At 60.0% G+C, this 17103-nt stretch overlaps 1 protein-coding gene across 2 annotated transcripts; it reads right to left on the reverse strand.

Annotated features, from left to right (window-relative positions):
• Positions 1-551: 551 nt before the first annotated feature.
• LOC106841081 (uncharacterized) lies at positions 552-6047 on the reverse strand. 2 transcript variants are annotated; one of them, XM_014856873.3, is made up of 2 exons: positions 5746-6047; positions 552-4109 (listed from the first exon to the last, which is right to left on the reverse strand). In XM_014856873.3, exon 2 carries the CDS (start codon positions 4046-4048, stop codon positions 2801-2803), a length of 1248 nt encoding a protein of 415 aa, XP_014712359.3. In that variant the 5' UTR covers positions 4049-4109; positions 5746-6047; the 3' UTR covers positions 552-2800. The 2 variants fall into 2 exon arrangements, with proteins under 2 accessions (XP_014712359.3, XP_070376358.1); XM_070520257.1 differs by having other exon boundaries at positions 552-4081; positions 5746-6029.
• Positions 6048-17103: the final 11056 nt, after the last annotated feature.

Below are 17103 nucleotides of genomic sequence, written 5' to 3' on the forward strand. Positions count from 1 at the left end.
GAACAAGATGAAAGGGACTTGGGTTCCCCACAGCTGCACGGAAGACCAACCATCCCATGAAGTGGCTCATTTAGATGTTTTCCCTTTATTGTGTGCACAAATGTGTTATTTCATGACTTAAAAAGCTCAGCCCTTTGAAGTAACAGACTGTGGCCTCCTTTTTGTCTATCCTACCATCTCTCGGCTGCGCTACGGGGCAGGAATGCCACTGTCACCATGCGCCTTGCCCAAGGGGCCGTGGGGCCGTGTGTGTGAGTGTGTGCACACAGCTAGGCCTCGGCCCCCAGACCCCTGGGTACTGTCCCCCAGGCCTCCCAGGGCTGCAGCCAGGACCCCAGGACCCAAAAGGCCTGGCCAGTTGCCCAGCTCTGTGCCTGGCGCTCTGGCGCTCTCTGGCACAGCCACATTCTGGGCACCGAGTGGACTCTCAAGGACTCTAGGCCACGCCAGCCTCTCTGTGTCTATGGACACCACTGTGTTGTCTCCGAGCTTGGCCCCGGCCCAGAGTGAGTGTGGGTGGGCCTGTTGGGGTCCTCGCCCTGCGCCATGACTTTTCCTGGGGATGGAGGACCCAGTGGAGTCCAAGCGGGCCCTGGAAGGCAGCAGGAGCCCCCACTGCTCCCGTGACGCTCCCTCTCCGTGTGGGGCCCAGATCGTGCCCCTTATATCTCACAGACCAGATATAGGACCCCTTGGGGTGGGCCCTGGTGCCGAGCACTGCCCCCAAGAAAGTTCCAGCACCCGAAGCTGCCCAGCAAGCCCCAGGGCTCACAGGATGTTCTGCCCACTTGGCAGTGTCCACCTCCTGGCCATGCTGGCTCCCAGTCAGCTTCCAACACTTAAGTGTGCAGGGGAGGTGGGCCCTATCGGCTACAGGAGAGCGCCATGTCAGGACCCATCCTTGGGGGTCCTTGAGGGTCTGGGCTCCTCCCTGACACCAGTGCTCACACTGTCCCCTGCCCAGAGTCCCCCTTATCTGCCTCTCACACTCCTGCCTGCTGGTCAGTCTCCTCCAAGGGAGACCCTCCCCCTGCAGCCCTGGCCCGGGGACAAGGTCCAGCCTCTGTGCCAGCTTCCAGCAGGATGCCGGCATGAGGCTTTGCTCAATGAACTCTTGCTAAGTAGGGTGCAGGGTGCCAGATGTGAGCCGCGGTTCAACAACAGACCACAAGAGGAATGGAAGTAGAGAAGTCTGTTGCTCACGAGTCCTACAGAGGAACATGCTGTGCCTCAGAAGGCCACTGGTGGGGGGGCCATGGCAGGGTGCAGACAGAGCGGGCAGACAGAGCACATGCCTATAGTAGGTCTGGGGGTGGAGTGCTTTGGGGTTCCCGGGCCAGGGCTGGATCCATCAATTCAAACCAAAAGAGTAGGTCTGGCGAGCCCCACGGGGTCTCATCTAAGGGGCGCACAAGGGCAAGGTCGTGGGAGGGGGAAATTTGCTCATGAGGGCTCTTGGGGAAGTCACATCAGGAAGCGGACCCGCTGTGACCATGTGGCTCCCCTCTGGGCCTGCACTTGCAGGCGGGTGGTTGTGGAGGGGGTTGGTTGGTTTAAGGCGCCTGCAGGCCACTTGGCCACACAAAATGGATGCAGGGCAGCAAAACCACAGAAGCTGAGCTAAACTCTCGCCAACGCAGCACCAGGCCAGGGCCCGAGGACTCCCTGAGGGTGCAGGGAGCATCGGTAGCATAGACCTCAAGTCTGCCACTGCTTGTTCACAGACAGGTAAACTGAGGCCCAAGGCAGAGCCCCAGGGCCACCCCTCACCTCCAAGGTCCTGCCCTGATGCTCGGGGCTGGAGCTGAGGGGGTCTCTGGGGATCCCGAGTGGAGCCCACTGGGCACAGGTATGAGGTGTGGGGGCCTCACTCCCCCCGCCCCTGTGGGACAGAGCCCTGCGGGGCCACACAGCTCAGCCTCGTGCTGCTCGCTGCTGTGTCTCCAGCATCCAGGACCCATCCACGTCCACATCCCACAGACGCCCCTCTGTTCTGAGCAGCGTCAGCAGAAATGCTGAGACCTGAGCTCAGAAAGGAGGACAGAGGACACCCCGCCAGCCTCCAGCCCCAGGCACACCTCCTCCCTCCGGGGCAGGGTGGAGCCAGGCCGCAGGGAGCAGGGCAGGAGCAGGAGTGGCGAGCAGTCAGCGGCCACATGCAGACCGAGGTCTGAAGGGGTGTCCATGCTGAGGCAAATGCAAGCTTCCCCATTTCCAGCCAAGGCCAGCTGTGGCCGGCACCTTGAGGGCTCAGCGTGGACGGCGGGGGCACACGGCGGGTGTGTGAGTGTCGGCGCCCAGAAGGCTGAGGGTGAGCGGCCCAGTCCCTCGGAGTTGGCCTGTTCTCCCTGTCCCCGTGTTCCAGCATGAGGGGCAGGAGCCTGGAGGAGCTGCCCAGAGAGGGCGTTCCGCCCCGGCCCCCTGGTTGCTAACCGGCCATCCAGAGAGGGGCAGTGACTGTCCTCTGCCAAGGAGTGGGCCAGTTTCTAAGGGGACCTGAAGGGTCCCGAGTTGAGCCTGCTGCTTCCCCAGCCCATGCTCAGGTGGTTTGACCAAAGCCCCTCCCCAAGCTGTCAGGCCGGAGCAGGACACAGGCCTGGTGGGCTGTGGGCGGTCACCTCTGCCCTCAGAGCAGGCTGTGGGGTCCTCTGGGTGGTCGGGGGCTGAGGCCGCCTGCTTGTCACAGTCAACAGAGGCGAGAGGCCCATCATCCAGGCCTCATGGCAGCCATGTCCGCAGGGCCAGCCGAGGGGCAGCTGGACATCCAACAGAAGGTGCCGCCCTGGGGCCCCTCCCGCCATCAGACAGGGTTGACCCCGAGCCCCCCACGTCTCTTCAACTGCAGAGAGACGAACTGGCAGAAGCACAGGCCCAGTTCCTGGTGGCCCCGTGCTCCCGCGACGTCCTTGCACAGGGGGAAGTGTGCGTGGGCAAGGCAGCAGGCATAGCTGCAGGAGAACTGCAAGAGGGCCTCCCGGAACAGGGCCTCGCCATCGGAGGCCTGCAGGAAGACCCGCCTGCAGTCCCCCAGCAGCACGTACACAAAGTGCAGCTTGTTGAGGGTCTCACAGCCCATCAGCACCGAGTGGCCCGCCAGCAGGAGGTTGGCTTCCCCGACTCTGAGGACCACCTCCCGCATCTTCCTCTTAGAAAACCTTCTGAACCAGCACAGCGTGCTGACTGCTAGGACCAGGAGGAGGGGACAGAAAAATATATTGGCGGCGATTAAGAGGAAGTGCTGAGCTGGAGGGTTTGGACTGAGCCCCAAAATCAGGGGGGGAATAATCGATCCCATGGAGAGAAAGATGAGGAGAATGCCGAGCGTGACTCTGCAGCCCACATACCGGAGGCAGGACCTGGGGGACTGCACCCCATTCAGGATGCCCACGGCACGCCTGTACACCTCAGGGTCCTCCAACACCTCCTTCAAGGGGTCCGGGACGACCAGGGTGCTGAAGGTGCCCACCCTCCAGGAGGGCAGGCTGTCCCTGTTGATGCAGTTGAGGGTCAACAGGGGCTTGCCGCTGTAGAGGGGGGAGGTAGGGCGCAGGGCCCGCGGGGAGCTTGCCACCTGGTGGTTGGGCGTGCACAGGAGCTGCACCAGCTTGTTGTAGAAGCGGCTGTCTGTGGCCTCCAGGTAGGTGAGGTGGCTGAGGTGCAGCGGGACCCGGCAGGGCCTCAGCAGGATCGGGACGACCGGCTTCCTCTCAAGGCAGGAACCAAAGAGTGACAGGTCGGCCTCTAGGAGGCACCACCGGCTCTGCACGAAATCCTGGCTCAGCACCAGCAGCACCTTCTGGCTCTGGTGGATGCACTCCGCCATGTTCTCCAGGACGTTCCTGCCCGGGGTGAAGTCCCGCTCGTGCAGGCAGACCCTCAGCCCCACGTGGTCTGCTTCCAGGCGGCTGATGAGCCCGTGGGTCCACGTGGCGTCCACGCTGCTATAACTCACAAACAGGTGGAACTTCTCGCTCAGCCTCAGTGGAGGGATGGTCAGAGCCTCACCCTCCTCCCCGGGACAGGAATCCATGGGCGCTGCCCCCGGCATCTGCCTCTGGTCTCAGAGAAAACTGCCCTCAGGCTGCAAGAGATCAGGACAGACAGACAGACTGGACAGACGGACAAGGACAGACCACCAATAAAGATGGAAGCAGGTCCACAACCTGCAGCAACCAGTCCAGGAAGCTGCAAAGGACCCCTGCAGCAACCAGCCGAACCCCCCAGGACACCATCAGTGACCGCCAGCTTCCCCTGGTTACAGCTTCCCCTTCCAACTCAGGACCCACCCGAGAAAGTCAAAATGTTCCCTGAACCCATCATAGGACACCGCGCTTCTAGATCCCGCCCCAGCCTCCTGGGCCCCCAGCCCCCATCAGGGCAGCCCTGAGCCCCACTTTCCTCTATGAATCTTCACTCCTCTGCCCGCCTTTGGGTCTCTACCAAACCCAAATGACAGGGACCCCCTGCTCCAGTGCACTTGAGGATTCGGCCTCCACTGTTCTCATCTGGGGGACTTCGGTGATGTCCACAAGACATCTGGCTTTGAAAGGGTGGGGGCACACGGTGGCCACACCTTCCACTCCTTTCTCTCTCATCAGATGTGGTTCATGTGGTCACTCATGAGGGATTGTTATAGACTGAATGACCGTGTCCCCCTAAAATATGTATGCTGAAGCCCTAACCCCCAAGGTCATAGAGTTTGAGGTGGGCCCTTGGGGCATGATTACATCGAGAGGGTGGAGTCCTCATGACAGTATTAGTGTCCTCATACAAGAAACCCTAGAGAGCTCCCCCACCCTCTGCACACTGTGAGAGACAGTGAGAAGGAGGCAGTCCGCAAGGCAGGAAGAGAGCCCTCACCAGAACCCGACACAGGACACCTGAGCTCGGACCCCCAACACGACAACTGTGAGAAACGTGTGACTGCTGTTTCAGCCCCAGCCTGTGCTGTTGTTATGGGGCCTGAGCAAACTAAGAGGGGTCTTCCTCCGAAACGCTTGCTCCAGGAAGGGCAGTCACACTTTCCAGAAAGCACTAGAACTTTCTCAAGACCCTCACATCAAGATCCAGCTGCTCATACTCTGTGGATTGAGGGCTGAGCTTGAACTGCTGCCATGTGGGGTCTGTCTGCTTGTTTCTAGGAAAGCTTGTGAGCACCAGCTCCCCAGGACTCATTGCTGGGGGCTTCCTTGTGTGCCCACAACCAGCTGTAGTGGCCCCAGCAAGCGGCCCTGCCTGCTGGAGCCCTGCAAACCCCATGCAGCTGGCTCCGCAGGCAGAAAGCAGGCTGTGCTGTCACTCTACCCCGTGGCCCCCGGCTGAGAACCTTCCCCACTTGGGTGAGCAGGGACGGGGTCATGGGGGCCAGGCCAGCCCTGCAAGGCCCCCATGCCCTCTAGCAGCACCTCTGGGAAATGTCAGAGGAGGAAGCCTGAATGCCCACTGCCACTTCCACAAGGACTCTGGGGCCCCACCTCCTCTGCCCGGCAGCCGCAAGGAAGGCTCCAGCACCAGTGGTGACAGAGAGGGTGCTTGCCCCGTAGCCAGCCCAGAAGAGCCCAGCTGGAGCCTTTGGAAGAAGCTACGTTGCCTGCCCGTCCTGCCCAGGAAGACCACGTGCCCTGGACGCCATCCCAAGCCCCCCACCCCGTCCCTTCCAGGAGGTGGCAGCTAAGAGTCAGATGGGTGAGGCTGTGGGGGACACAGTTGGAAAGCCTGGTCTTTCGGGGCCCCCACATCTCTCACCGGCACGCTCCAAACGGGTACGGGAGTGCGCTCCTTCTGCTGTGTCCTGGCCTACTCGAGGCAGCTGCCTGCTCCTTCTCCACCGAATCTCCCGCTGACAAGGCGTGTGGAGCTTGTTCACTGGGTCCTTATGCACGGTGACTCAGGCCCTGTTCTGGGCACCAAGGGCCTGAATATCACAGGCTGTCGGTGGCCAGTACTGGCCACCCACACTGCCTGCTCCTCACTCCAGTCCTCAGAGGAGGCCCAGGGCGCAGCCAGGGAGCCCAGAGCTGTCCCCAGACAGAAGGAAGTTTGTGGCCAACACTTTCTAGAAGGATCTCTGCTAAGTGGGAAAATAAAAGAAGGAACCAGATTGAGGAAGTCACCGAGCACCAGATGGGGATGTGTTTGAGTGGAACAAGTGGCAATTGATGCCCCTGGTGGGAAAGACGCCGACTGACCCAGCAGGTCTAGAAACTGGAAGCAAGATGGCTGGGAAGCTCTCGAAATCCGTCTGATGGTGATGCTGGGCCCTCACAGAGCGCCTTGGCTGGAGCCCTGCAGCTTGCTGGACACTGGGCCAGGCCCTCCAGCTGTAAGAAGTGACAGGAGGGGCCGGAGGTGGCTGGCACAGCTCCTGGTTGGGTTTAGCAGGGCAGGCCTAGCTGGGGTCAGGGGTAGGAGTGCACTCTCAACATCCGCGGGGCTGGCAGCACCCTCCAAGGGAAGACCCCAGCTGCTGCGAGACCCTCCTCAAACAGCCACACTCCAGCTCCACTGCTCTTTGCTCCTGGTACCTGCGCCAGGACATAAAACTCCAGGGTGCCCCACGGGCAGGGGCAACATTGGAGGGCAGTCCTAACACCCACAGCCTGGGGAGCCCAACCCCAGGGGCTGGGCAGGTCAGTCTGCCAATCACAGCCCTTCCTGGCTGCACAACCCCACTCCTGGCTCAGGGTGCAGCACCTGGGGACCCCGATTTTCCTCTGCACACCACCCTGGATCCCTCCCCAATACACACCACTTGCCCCTTTGCCCGGGGGTCACACTCACCCAATTCTGCAGGTGTGACCCCAGACCTCATCTCCCTGCAGGAGCCACTGGGAGACTCAGGGGCACCGCAGAGGACTTCACAAGACACCCACACACTCATATACTCACACACACACACACACACGGCCTCCTCAGGCCCAGCTTAGGGACAGGTACTTGCCATAGGCAGAATGGGGGGAGCGGGCAGAGTGAGGCCTGGATGCTGACTCCCTATGCCCCTCCCACACATACCCCAGAAACTCCCCTCTGAGGTCAATAACTCTGCTCTTTGCAAAGCGCTCTGGTTCCCCACCTGATCGATCAGCGCCCTGGGGGCTCCAGGGTCCCTCCGGCTGCAAGCACCCCGACCCCTAGTCCTCCTCGCTGGTGTTGCCCATGCTCTGATTCCAGTTTGGGGCTGGCCGGGTCTGAGGGCCACGGCCAGGGGCCTGGGCATCAGCTCCTGCCCCCTCCCCGCCACACTCCCCCAGGGTCCCGCCTGCCTGTGGGGGAGTCGGAGCCCCAACCCTCCTTGGCCCACTGCTCCCCCTCCTCCGAGTGCTCAGCCGCAGGAAGACACCCCCACCAGGCGCAGGTCACTGGGACGCTGGCTGGGCGGGCGGGCCGGCAGCAGTCCAGGCACCCGGCCAGTCAGGACCCAGCCCACACCTGGCTCCTGACACACCTGGTCAGCACTCTCAGGGCACGTCTGCCACCTGTGCCCCACTCAGCTTAGGCCCCAGAACTCAGGGCCCTGAGAGGCACTGCCTTCTTGTCCCCAACTCCTGCCCTCGCCCACCCAGGCAGCCCCCTGGGACAGCACTCCAGAAGGTTCTGAGGAAGTGAATGACAGAAACCTCAGCTAAACCTCAGGTCGGTGGGAGGCCTGCAGGGGGAGCTGTCACCCCCATCCCACATGTCAACTACACCAAACAGGAAGAGAGGACAGTGCATCTCCCACAGGAAGCACGATCATTTTACTGTGAAGGAAGATTTCTCTCCTACCTGGCAGCAGCCCAGCCAATGAGAAACACCACAGCTCAGCCAATGAGAAATGCCGCAGCCCAGCCAATGAGAAACACCACAGCTCAGCCAATGAGAAATGCCGCAGCCCAGCCAATGAGAAACACCACAGCTCAGCCAATGAGAAATGCCGCAGCCCAGCCAATGAGAAGCTGTTGCCACCCTGAACTGTTACTCTCCCCCACTGGACTTTCCTTTAGAACAGCTGCTTCCTCTCCCCTCTTTTCTCTATAAAAGCAGTTCCCTCTTTTATTTTCTAGATTTGTTTATGGTTCACCATTGCATGCACATCCTGCATTGTAATTATTTTGGCTATTCCCCAAAAAACTCATTTTAAGGGTAAAATAACAGGTGAATTTGCTTTTTAAGTTACCAGTTCCCAGTGGGTTGTGATGCTCTGGAGGCCTGTCCCCCCTTCTCTGAGTCCAGTGTCCCTCAACCCGATCAGACAACAAGGCTCCTGCCTTTTGGGTCTCTGCATCCTGTTCCTGCCTCCCTACCATTTGACAGTTTATTGATTATCAAAGTCTGTTCTCAGGACAAGCAGTTTTTGGGAATTGAGGTGGGGGGAGGATGGGGAGGGGGGAAGGGGAAGGGAGGAGGGAGCAAGGGGAGAGGTGGGGAGGGGGCTGTGCTGACTGCCCAGGCAGTGTAAGGGGATCTGGCTGCTCTTTTTCTCCAAAGAAGACCCTGCTCCTCCCACAGGATCTGGTCATCTTGGGTGTTTGGGGAGGTCAGACTCTGGGGCTGTGTGTAATTTGAAAAGAAAAATCCAAGAAAACGGTGATTGCCTGCGATGGTGGGGGTCATGACTGGGGGCAAGCCCTGGATTGGGGAATTTGGGAGCCACTGAGGCCAGGCCCCCTGTTCCAGTCATTGCCCACCCGGGACCCCAGCTCAGGTGCAACAGCACTCACCCTCCTGGCCTGGGGCATGGTGGGGAGGTTGCATTGAGCTCTCCTCTGGATTTTGGATTCCTGGGGGCTCACTCAAGAGCTGAGGGACCCTCCTGACCCCACAGCGCCCTTTGCCTACCCACTCCTGTTTCCCCAGAAGGTGGCCAGGCCTCCCACAGTCAGCCCAGAAAGTGTCCTGTGGTTGATGAGCCACCCACTGTTCTCAGGAGTTTTCTGGCAAGGACTCCATGCTCCCCCAGTGTCTTCAGTGGGTTCCCTCAGGGACCCTGGGGAGGCCATGACCTACAGAGCAGGTCCCACAACTGGTTTGAGGAGGGAGTCTGGGCCCCATGATGCAGGGGGTGGTGCTAGAGCTCTTTGCCCCGCCTGGCTTTCTCCTGACTCAAGGAGCCGCCCACGTGGCTGTAGCCGCCCCTGACGCAGGAAGGCTTAATAATCACTGGAAAAGGCTTGCCAACAAACTGTGACCCAGAGGTGAGAAGGCCGGTTAGCCAATGAAGGGTAAGACCTCCAGGGCGGGGCAACCTAAGCCTGGCATGGTCTCCTGGGGGCACAGATGGAGACAACGATATCGGGAGCAGGAGGGGCCGTTGCCTAGGAGGCCTTGCATGCTCCGAGATAAAAATATACGAGCACAGAAATAACATGATAATGTCAAAACAGAGGCCGAGGGAAGGTTCCTTGAGAAATCACTAAGAATTCTTGGCGTTCGATAATTGCATTGTCCAGAACACCTGTGTATGTTTAACAGCTGTAAACTATGTATATATTGAAACGCTGGTTATAATAAACTCAGAGTGGCCATCAGCCCTCTCCACATCTATCCTGATGTGTACATTGGATTGCGACACCGACAGTAGCTCTTCTGCCTTTTAACGGGGTTTAGTGAAAACATTAGCTATTAATAGTTTCAGTGAGGTAAGTAAAAATTTTGTTTTCTCTTCAAGAACAATTGCACGTGAGTCCCAGGGGCCTTGTCCCACTGGAGACACATGAAGCTGCTAGGGGCCATGGAGACAAAACTCCTCCCCAGGCAGGTGACGTGAGAAGATGCCCCCTATGCAGCAGCAGGTTCCAGGGAGACAAGAATCCTGGCCCGGAGTTGGAACAATGCAAAATTAATCCTGTGCCTGAGGGGCAGAATGCACCAGGGCTCTAAGGGCACAGGAAGAAACATCTCCAGGACTGGAAACTGCCCACTGAGCTTGTCTGCTGATCTGACGTGTGCCTGGATCGCTGCATTGGGCTCTTCGCCCCTAAGATCAGAAGGGGCTTTGTAGGAAGAGAAAGGAAATCGCCTGCTGTGCCCCAGTCTGTTTTGAATTAAGGGAAGGGTCCCAGGGCTGGGTGAGGGCTGAGTGGGCATGAGGGGACATGTGACTCATTTCTATGTCCTCCTCTGTCTCCTCCTGTAATGACCACAGGCCCAGGACAGGGATGGGGGTCAGGGTGGGGTGTGTCCTGGAGCATCCCCAAGAAGATGCCTGCAGAGGTGGGTTCAAATCTGCATATCCTTGGGCCAGCCCTGGTGGCCTACTGGTTAAGTTCCGCCTGCTCAGCTTTGGTGGCCCCGGTTTGGTTCCCAGGTGTGGACCTACATTGCTCTGTTAGCTGCCACGCTGTGTTGGTGACCCACGTACTAGAAAATAGAGAAAGATTAGCATGGATGTTAGCTCGGGGCAAATCTTCTTCACTAAAAAAAGAAAAAATCTGCGTATCCTTGATGGAACCTGGCTGGTACCTCCCTCCAGGCTCCCACGTGGGTTCCCAGGCCCCTCTCCCATCCCCCTGTGCAGCCTCTCCCCTCCTTCGACCCTCCTGGACAGCCGTCCCCCCCACTCCAGCCCTGTCTGAGTTGCCTCCTCTCCTAGGACAGGTGCTCCTGCCAGGTCAGCACATTCCCACTCAGAGTGAGTTCTCAGGGGGCACTTGGGGTGTCACCCACTTTCTACTCCTCCCTGCCCACCTCTCCGGCCACCCCACCCCAACATAGCCTCTGGGATCTTCTTGCTGCAGGACTCTAGCATATGTTGTCTTCTCCTCGTTGGCCTCCTGGAGAACTCAGCCTGGACAGGGCCTTGCCACTGGGTTGTGAGTCCCTGCTGAACCTCAGGAGCGGCTCTGAGCGAGTTCTAGTCAGCAGTGGGCAGCCGCCTCTTGAGGGCAGCCATGGGCCGGCCCATCCCTCTCACAGGCTGGGCAGGCCCAGGCCCTGGTCATCCTAAATGTGCTGGTGGCAGGAAAGGAGAGTGGAGGATGGTGGGGGAAGGAAGCCACGTGGGAGGAGAGTGCCAGGAAGGCAGGCCGGTGCTTTGAGACAGCTCCTGGTGATCGCCAGGCTGCTGGCCAGAGTTGGGGCCGGCTCAGGCAGGCGCACTCAATGCCTCCTGCTCAGCATTGACCCCCACCTGCCCTTCCAGCCAGGCTGGCTCTGGGTCTCCCGAGTCCTGGGAGAGTCCGAGGGCCACTGGCCCTTGCACACCCTGACCCCTGGACCATCTCTTTGGGGCCACAGCATCTCTCAGCAAGGCAGCTGGTAAGCCCTGTGCCTGACAGTGGACGCCCAGTGAGGCCCAGGGCTGCAGGTGGGCACGTTCTGGGCCATCCCCCTGTGAATCTGCCTGAAAGTAGCAGTGTGGACCCATCTGGTCCCAGGGACACGATTCAGGGGAAGCTCTGGGCCCTTGGCCCTGGGATGTGCACATGGGGTGTTGTGGGAGCCCCTTCTTGGGTCGCTGTGCAGAGGTGTGGTCCCAGTGGCTGGGGTCTGCGGGGCCAGGCCGCTAGAGGGCGCTGGGTAAACACTGCAGCCAGGACAGCGGGTGGTGATGACCCAGCAACTTGTCCCTGGTTCTCCTGAGCCACACCTGTCCCCCATCTGTGCCTGGGGCTCAGCAGAGGTCTCCAACTGCATCCTGAAATGACCCAGAAGCCCCCAGGGCCATGCAGTCCCATGTGACTCTGTCCCCTCGTCCCTCCCACCAGGGCTTTTGGTGCCCTCGAGCAGTCTGGGTGCTGGGGGCTCTCCAGGGAAAGACCTGCTGTGGGCGCCAGGTCTGGAGTTGGCTGCGGTGTGCCGGCGTGGATCGCATTGGCGGGTTGGGGCAACCACTGCCACGTCTGGCCCTAACACACACACACACACGAGGCTGTGCTCTGTGTGTGTTTGGAACTTTTCATAATAAAAATGCCTTAACAGGAAACAGGCGTGATGAGGTGGGGGAGGGATCAGGAGAGGGGAGCGTGGTGGAGGCCATGCTGGGCCAGGTGAGAAGGTGGACCTGGGCCAGGTGCTGGCCAGGAGCTGGGACCACACGCCTGGTTTGCCAGCATGTGGGCAGTTGGTCACACATGGGGCCTGGAGGGACAGGACGGTCTTGGGTCTGGGCATGGTCAGATGTGGGAGGAGGAGACGGGCTGTCAGGCAGCTGGAAGGTCCACATGAGCCTGTCCTGGGTCGGGAAAGCCTAGCTGGGGCACGTGGGCTTCGCGGGGGAGAAGATTGGGTCTGTTTGGAGCAAGCTGGTGAGGTGCCTGTGGGATGCCACGTGGGGCCAGCAGGGCAGACGTGCTCTCCATAGGCCTGGAATTCGGAGGACAGGCAGCTGCAGGAGCCGCAGGGTTAAGGAGGAAGTCGGATCCCTGGGAGGAGCCTGGCGGGACTCCCTGGAGCCAGGGGGCTAACAGGGAGGCCACCTCTCAGCTGGTCCCTGCCTGGCGGGGAGCTGTGTCCACGCCTGACCGCCTGCCGGGTCATCCAGGGCTCCCTGGCTCGGGTTAGTGAGGACAGAGGCTGGACAGCAAGACTGTGCTCCCAACATCGAGATCAGGATGTGTAGGGCTGGACACAAGAGGTGAGTTCTGTCCCCTCGGGGTGGCCCCACCCAGCACCAGGTGACTGGTCACTTGGTGGCCACACCGTTTCTCAGTCCGTGGCTGTCAAGGTCTGAGGCAGGGCAAGCAGGGCTGAAGAAGAACGGAAGTTTTAAGGGTGTGACCCAGCTCTGCCCCGACTCTCCACGTGGCCCTCAGACAGATCCTGAACCCCCCGAATCTCTCCCCCTCCTGAGGCTGACCGGCACAGCTCCTGGGACACGGGGCGGCTCCTCTCCTTCCCTCCCGTTAAGGCTGGACTGGATGACCTCAGTCTGCTGCTGTCTGAGCCTCTGAACAGTGTCAGGATGCCAAGGGCACTGCCTGAGGGGTTATCGGGACTCTGCTGGCCTGTGGAGTCCCCAGATTGGGCTCCTCCAAGGCTCCCATGGCCCCCTCCTCCTCGGTGCCCCTCACTCCCAGGGCTCTGGCCATGACAATCACTCCACTCAAGTCCACCTGCTCTGCCAAGCCTCTGTTCCCTCTACCGGACGTCCTTGTCCTCTTTGCTTCCAGATCCCTGGTTCAGCCTCTGAGTTAGCCCCCACGACATCTCTCCCCTCCCCAACAGCCCCCAGCACAGGCACTGTGTCCCAGCCCACTGGTCCTGCGTGGCTGGGCTCCATGAGGGGGACACAGCCGCTGCAGTGTGCCCAGCCCCAGCCCTGCCTGGCCCAGCCTGCCGAGCAGGGATGTGTTTGGGGACAGAGGGAAAACCACGTTGGGGGCAGCTCTACCTGTGACAGGCTCCCCTGCCATGATCTGGCCAGTGGTCAGCTGTGTCCGCACCTGTGTAGCTCCAGGCCCAGGGAAGGCCTTAGGTGGGCTGCAGCCCCATCCCCCTGGGCCAGGGCCTAGCCCCCCACAACTCCCCACACCCCCAGACCCCCTAGAAGCGGTCCTGTGCCTCCAAGCCCTCCGAGAGGCAGCAGGGGACCCTGGGCCCTGCGCAGCCCAGGGAGGCCCAGTCCAGGTGAGGGCAGGTGGAAAGAGGCGGGCCCATGGTCAGAAGCTGTGCCTGGTGCCCTGCTCCATGCTGAGCTGTGCCCCAGAACACAGGGGGCTTGGATCCTCCCAGATCCTGGAGGGAAGGAAGCCCCCACGTCCACACAGCAGGCTTGGGGGGCATGTGTCACCCCCGATGGAGCACTGCCCCTCACTTTCAGCTCCTGAGGAGCTCCCACCGTGGGCAGCAGGCACTGGCCTCCTCTCTGTTCAAGGCTGCCGCAGGATGCTGCCCCGGGGCCTGCATTTCCTGTCGGGCAGCCAGTGGGCGAGTCAGCACGGCTTCAGCTTCCTGCCAAGTGGAGGAGCAGGCACTGGGCTCTCCTCCAGTGGCCTGTCGTGAGTGTCAACTTTAAAAATAAAGCAGCCAGTTATTTTACCAACAAAATGAGTTTATTTGGGAATAGCCAAAGAATTGCATTTCAGGACGTGCGTGCTGTGGCAGACTATAGGCAAATCCAGCAAACAGGGAGAAGAACGTTATTTTATGGAGAAAAAGGAGGCAGTTCGCAGGGGTTGTTTTGAACAGAAGTCTGTCAGAGTTCTCGCAGTTATGGTTTCTCATTGGCTGAGTTGCTGGGTCATTGATTTCTGTTTGGGATGCAATGTACATTTCTCCCTGTAATTGATGATTCTTTCCTGTTGACGACTTCTGTTGGGGTTGGTGAGTGACTGTCTTTCCTGTAACAGACCTCCAGTGGTGCTGCTGGGAGCTCTCCCTTCTGGCCCCCTGACTCCATTTTAAATGAGGTTTCTCTTTACTAATTTCCACAAGAGTGCGCTGCCCACAGCCCGGGCTGGTGTGGCGGAGGTTGTTGGGGTCACTCAAGGGCCAGGTGTCCTCATCAGTCACAACCAAAAGGGAAGAGGAGGCACCATGTGGTCACAGCCCTGAGGCCCTGGGGAGCAGGGGGAGGCCTGCGATTGGGGTGTCCCTCCAGGCACTGGCCCCTGGTCCTTCCTGGGCAATCCTTGCAAAGTATTCACTCCAGGGATTGAAGGACGTCCACTGCCCCACCAAGGTGCACGAGAATTTCTGTGGCCCCATGTGTGATGGTGGGACTAGGAGGAGGTCGGGCCCAGGTGGCCGTGAGGTCAGAGAGCAGGAAGGACGTGAGGGGTTCCTTTTCAGTGGCCCCAGTGCCATCCTGACACACCCCTGGGCTGTTTGGTGCTGACTAGACTGCTTGGCACCTTAGGCCAGTGGCAGGGCAGGAACCCACGAGGGGGCTGCTCGCCCTGGTCAAGGTCAAGTCTGAATGCGATTTGAGAAAAGCCAGAGAAAGGGCTGAGGACACCCTGCCTGGCGCAGCTGCTGAGGCCATCGCTGGGTGCCAGGCAGCTTGCAGCTGCAGGATCCCGGCTGGTCCCGACACGGCTCCTCCTGGGAGGAGAGTTACACAGAAAGCGTCCACTGCAAACAGACTAAGCACAGCCCTGCCCGAGACCCTGGCGGGGCAGTGCCCTCAGGGGGCCCAGTGCCCACCACCCTGTGGTGTTTCTGCCCCTTCCCCAAAGTAGCGACAGGGAAACATGTCTACCTCCTGGGAAGCTGATCTTAGGGCCGACGAGCCTGTGATGTGGGCTCAGTCGGGACGTGAGGGCGGGCCAGCGCTGGCGACACACCCCTGCCGGGGACCCCCACCCCAGCAACAGCCTCCACCGACCTCCCAGTGGAGCTCCACCACACCAGGTCACCTGCCTTGTGCCCAAGCCCAGATTTGGTCCCGACCCCACCATGCATGTCACTCTAAAGATTGGGACGACTCTGTAGTCGGAGGAAGCTGGGTCCCGTCCCCATTCTGGCTGAGCTGGACAAGTGCTCTCTCTGGGCTCAGTGTCCCCATAAGGGCTGCATGTCCTTAGACTCTGGGCCAGGGCCTGTCGCTGACTCTCCCCGGCCACCCCACTGCACAGATGGGGCTCCTGGGGCTCCTGTCCCCCAAGTTGGGGGCGAAGGCACCCAAACAACCCTGTCTGCTCCCAGCACCCTCCTCCTTCTGCCAAGCCCTCATGAGGTCAAAGGCCAGCAGTGTCTCCAGCTCACCCCAGTGGCCAAGGCCAGGCCCCTCCTTGCCGACAGTGTTCACTGTGGCTGGAAGCAACATGCTCTGAGGTCTCTTCACTGAGCCAGAAGATGTGTGAGTCAGACCTGAAGCTGCAGCTCCAGCCGCACAGGTCCTGGCCCCAGGGCGCCCAGCCGGCCCTCACACCCAGGTCTGAACCCAGAGGGCAAGATCACATCTGCTCAGTGCTCATCAAAACACTGCGTCCGACCTCTTTCCAGACCGAGAACAACGGCTCACACAGAAAACAGAAACCCTGCTGTGGAGCTCGTTTTGCACATAGTTATGGTTGGAACTGATGGGAATTGTGAGAAACTTTGTGTCAATGTTAATTGGTCTCCGACCCAGGCAGCTGCACAGTAGGGCTCCTGAAGGCATCAGTCACTCATGTGATCCAAGCTGTAATTCGCTAATTTGCTGCAGACACATGATGTTCCATTCTTCCCCTGTTTGTTCCCTGAAATGGGTTTGGAAACAGGCCCAGCTTTGAGCCATCCCCGCCAGGCGGGGAGTAGGGCCTGCAGATGCCGTGGCCAAGGGAAGCCTCCAGACTCAGGCCAAGGTAGAGGGGCAGAGCCCCCCTTGCTGGATTGTTCCCCAGCCCAGGACAGATGGGTGCTGAGGCCAGCTCCAGGTGCTCCATCTGTGTCCCTTTGGGTCTGTCTGTCTGTCCAGGATCCAAGGCCCTCAGGATACCTCACTTGCCTTGCCCAGCCAGGCCTGCAGCTGGACACTCAGGCGAGGAGTGGAGGCCAAGTACCCTCAGGCATGCCAGCTCAGGATCTCAGAGCAAACGCAGGGCTGGGGTGGGCCTCAGGGTCACTGCCCAGCAGGCAGGGGACTGGCCCCCAGACCAGGACATGACGCCCCACCGGAGGATGTCGACTGCTCTTGCTGGTGACCTGATGCTGGTTGGCACCCACAGCAGGGTGGCCCAGTCTTGCTCCACCTCAAAGGAAATCATTTATTTAACATCAGCTAAGTTACTTCCACTTGAGACATGCAGAAGCAGCATGTGAGCCTGTGTCTCCAAGCCTCAGGTGGAGTCCGAGGCAACCCCACCTGAGCTGCATCCTAGTTGATTGTCAGGGGGAACTGAGACTCTCAGTCACGTGCCCGCCGCCCTGCTGAGGAAGGGGCCAGAGTGTAGTGGCCGCTGGGCAGCCCGGAGCTGGAGGGCACACCTGACACAAGGGCTGCAGCACCCCTTCAGCAGGGTGTGCAGCCTCCAGTGTGGCCTTTTGCCAGGGCGTGAGCAAGACCCACAGGAAGGCGTGTCTATACATGGGTGGGGCTGACCTCGAGCATGAGCCATACACTGAAAGTCCAGCCGTGCCATGCTGCACGCATTCTGCATCATAAGCCGGGCAGACTTTACAACATTATTGTTTAATGTAACATCCTTATTGCCACATGTGTTCTAGATACATGTGAGATAGAATTGACTCTCATTAGAGCAA

This window comes from Equus asinus, chromosome 2, assembly GCF_041296235.1.
Source record: "Equus asinus isolate D_3611 breed Donkey chromosome 2, EquAss-T2T_v2, whole genome shotgun sequence".
Taxonomy (NCBI): domain Eukaryota; kingdom Metazoa; phylum Chordata; class Mammalia; order Perissodactyla; family Equidae; genus Equus; species Equus asinus.

Excerpts from the sequence above, each read along its gene's own strand:
- LOC106841081 (XM_014856873.3), bottom strand. The coding sequence starts at position 4,048 with ATGCCGGGGGCAGCGCCCATGGATTCCTGTCCCGGGGAGGAGGGTGAG.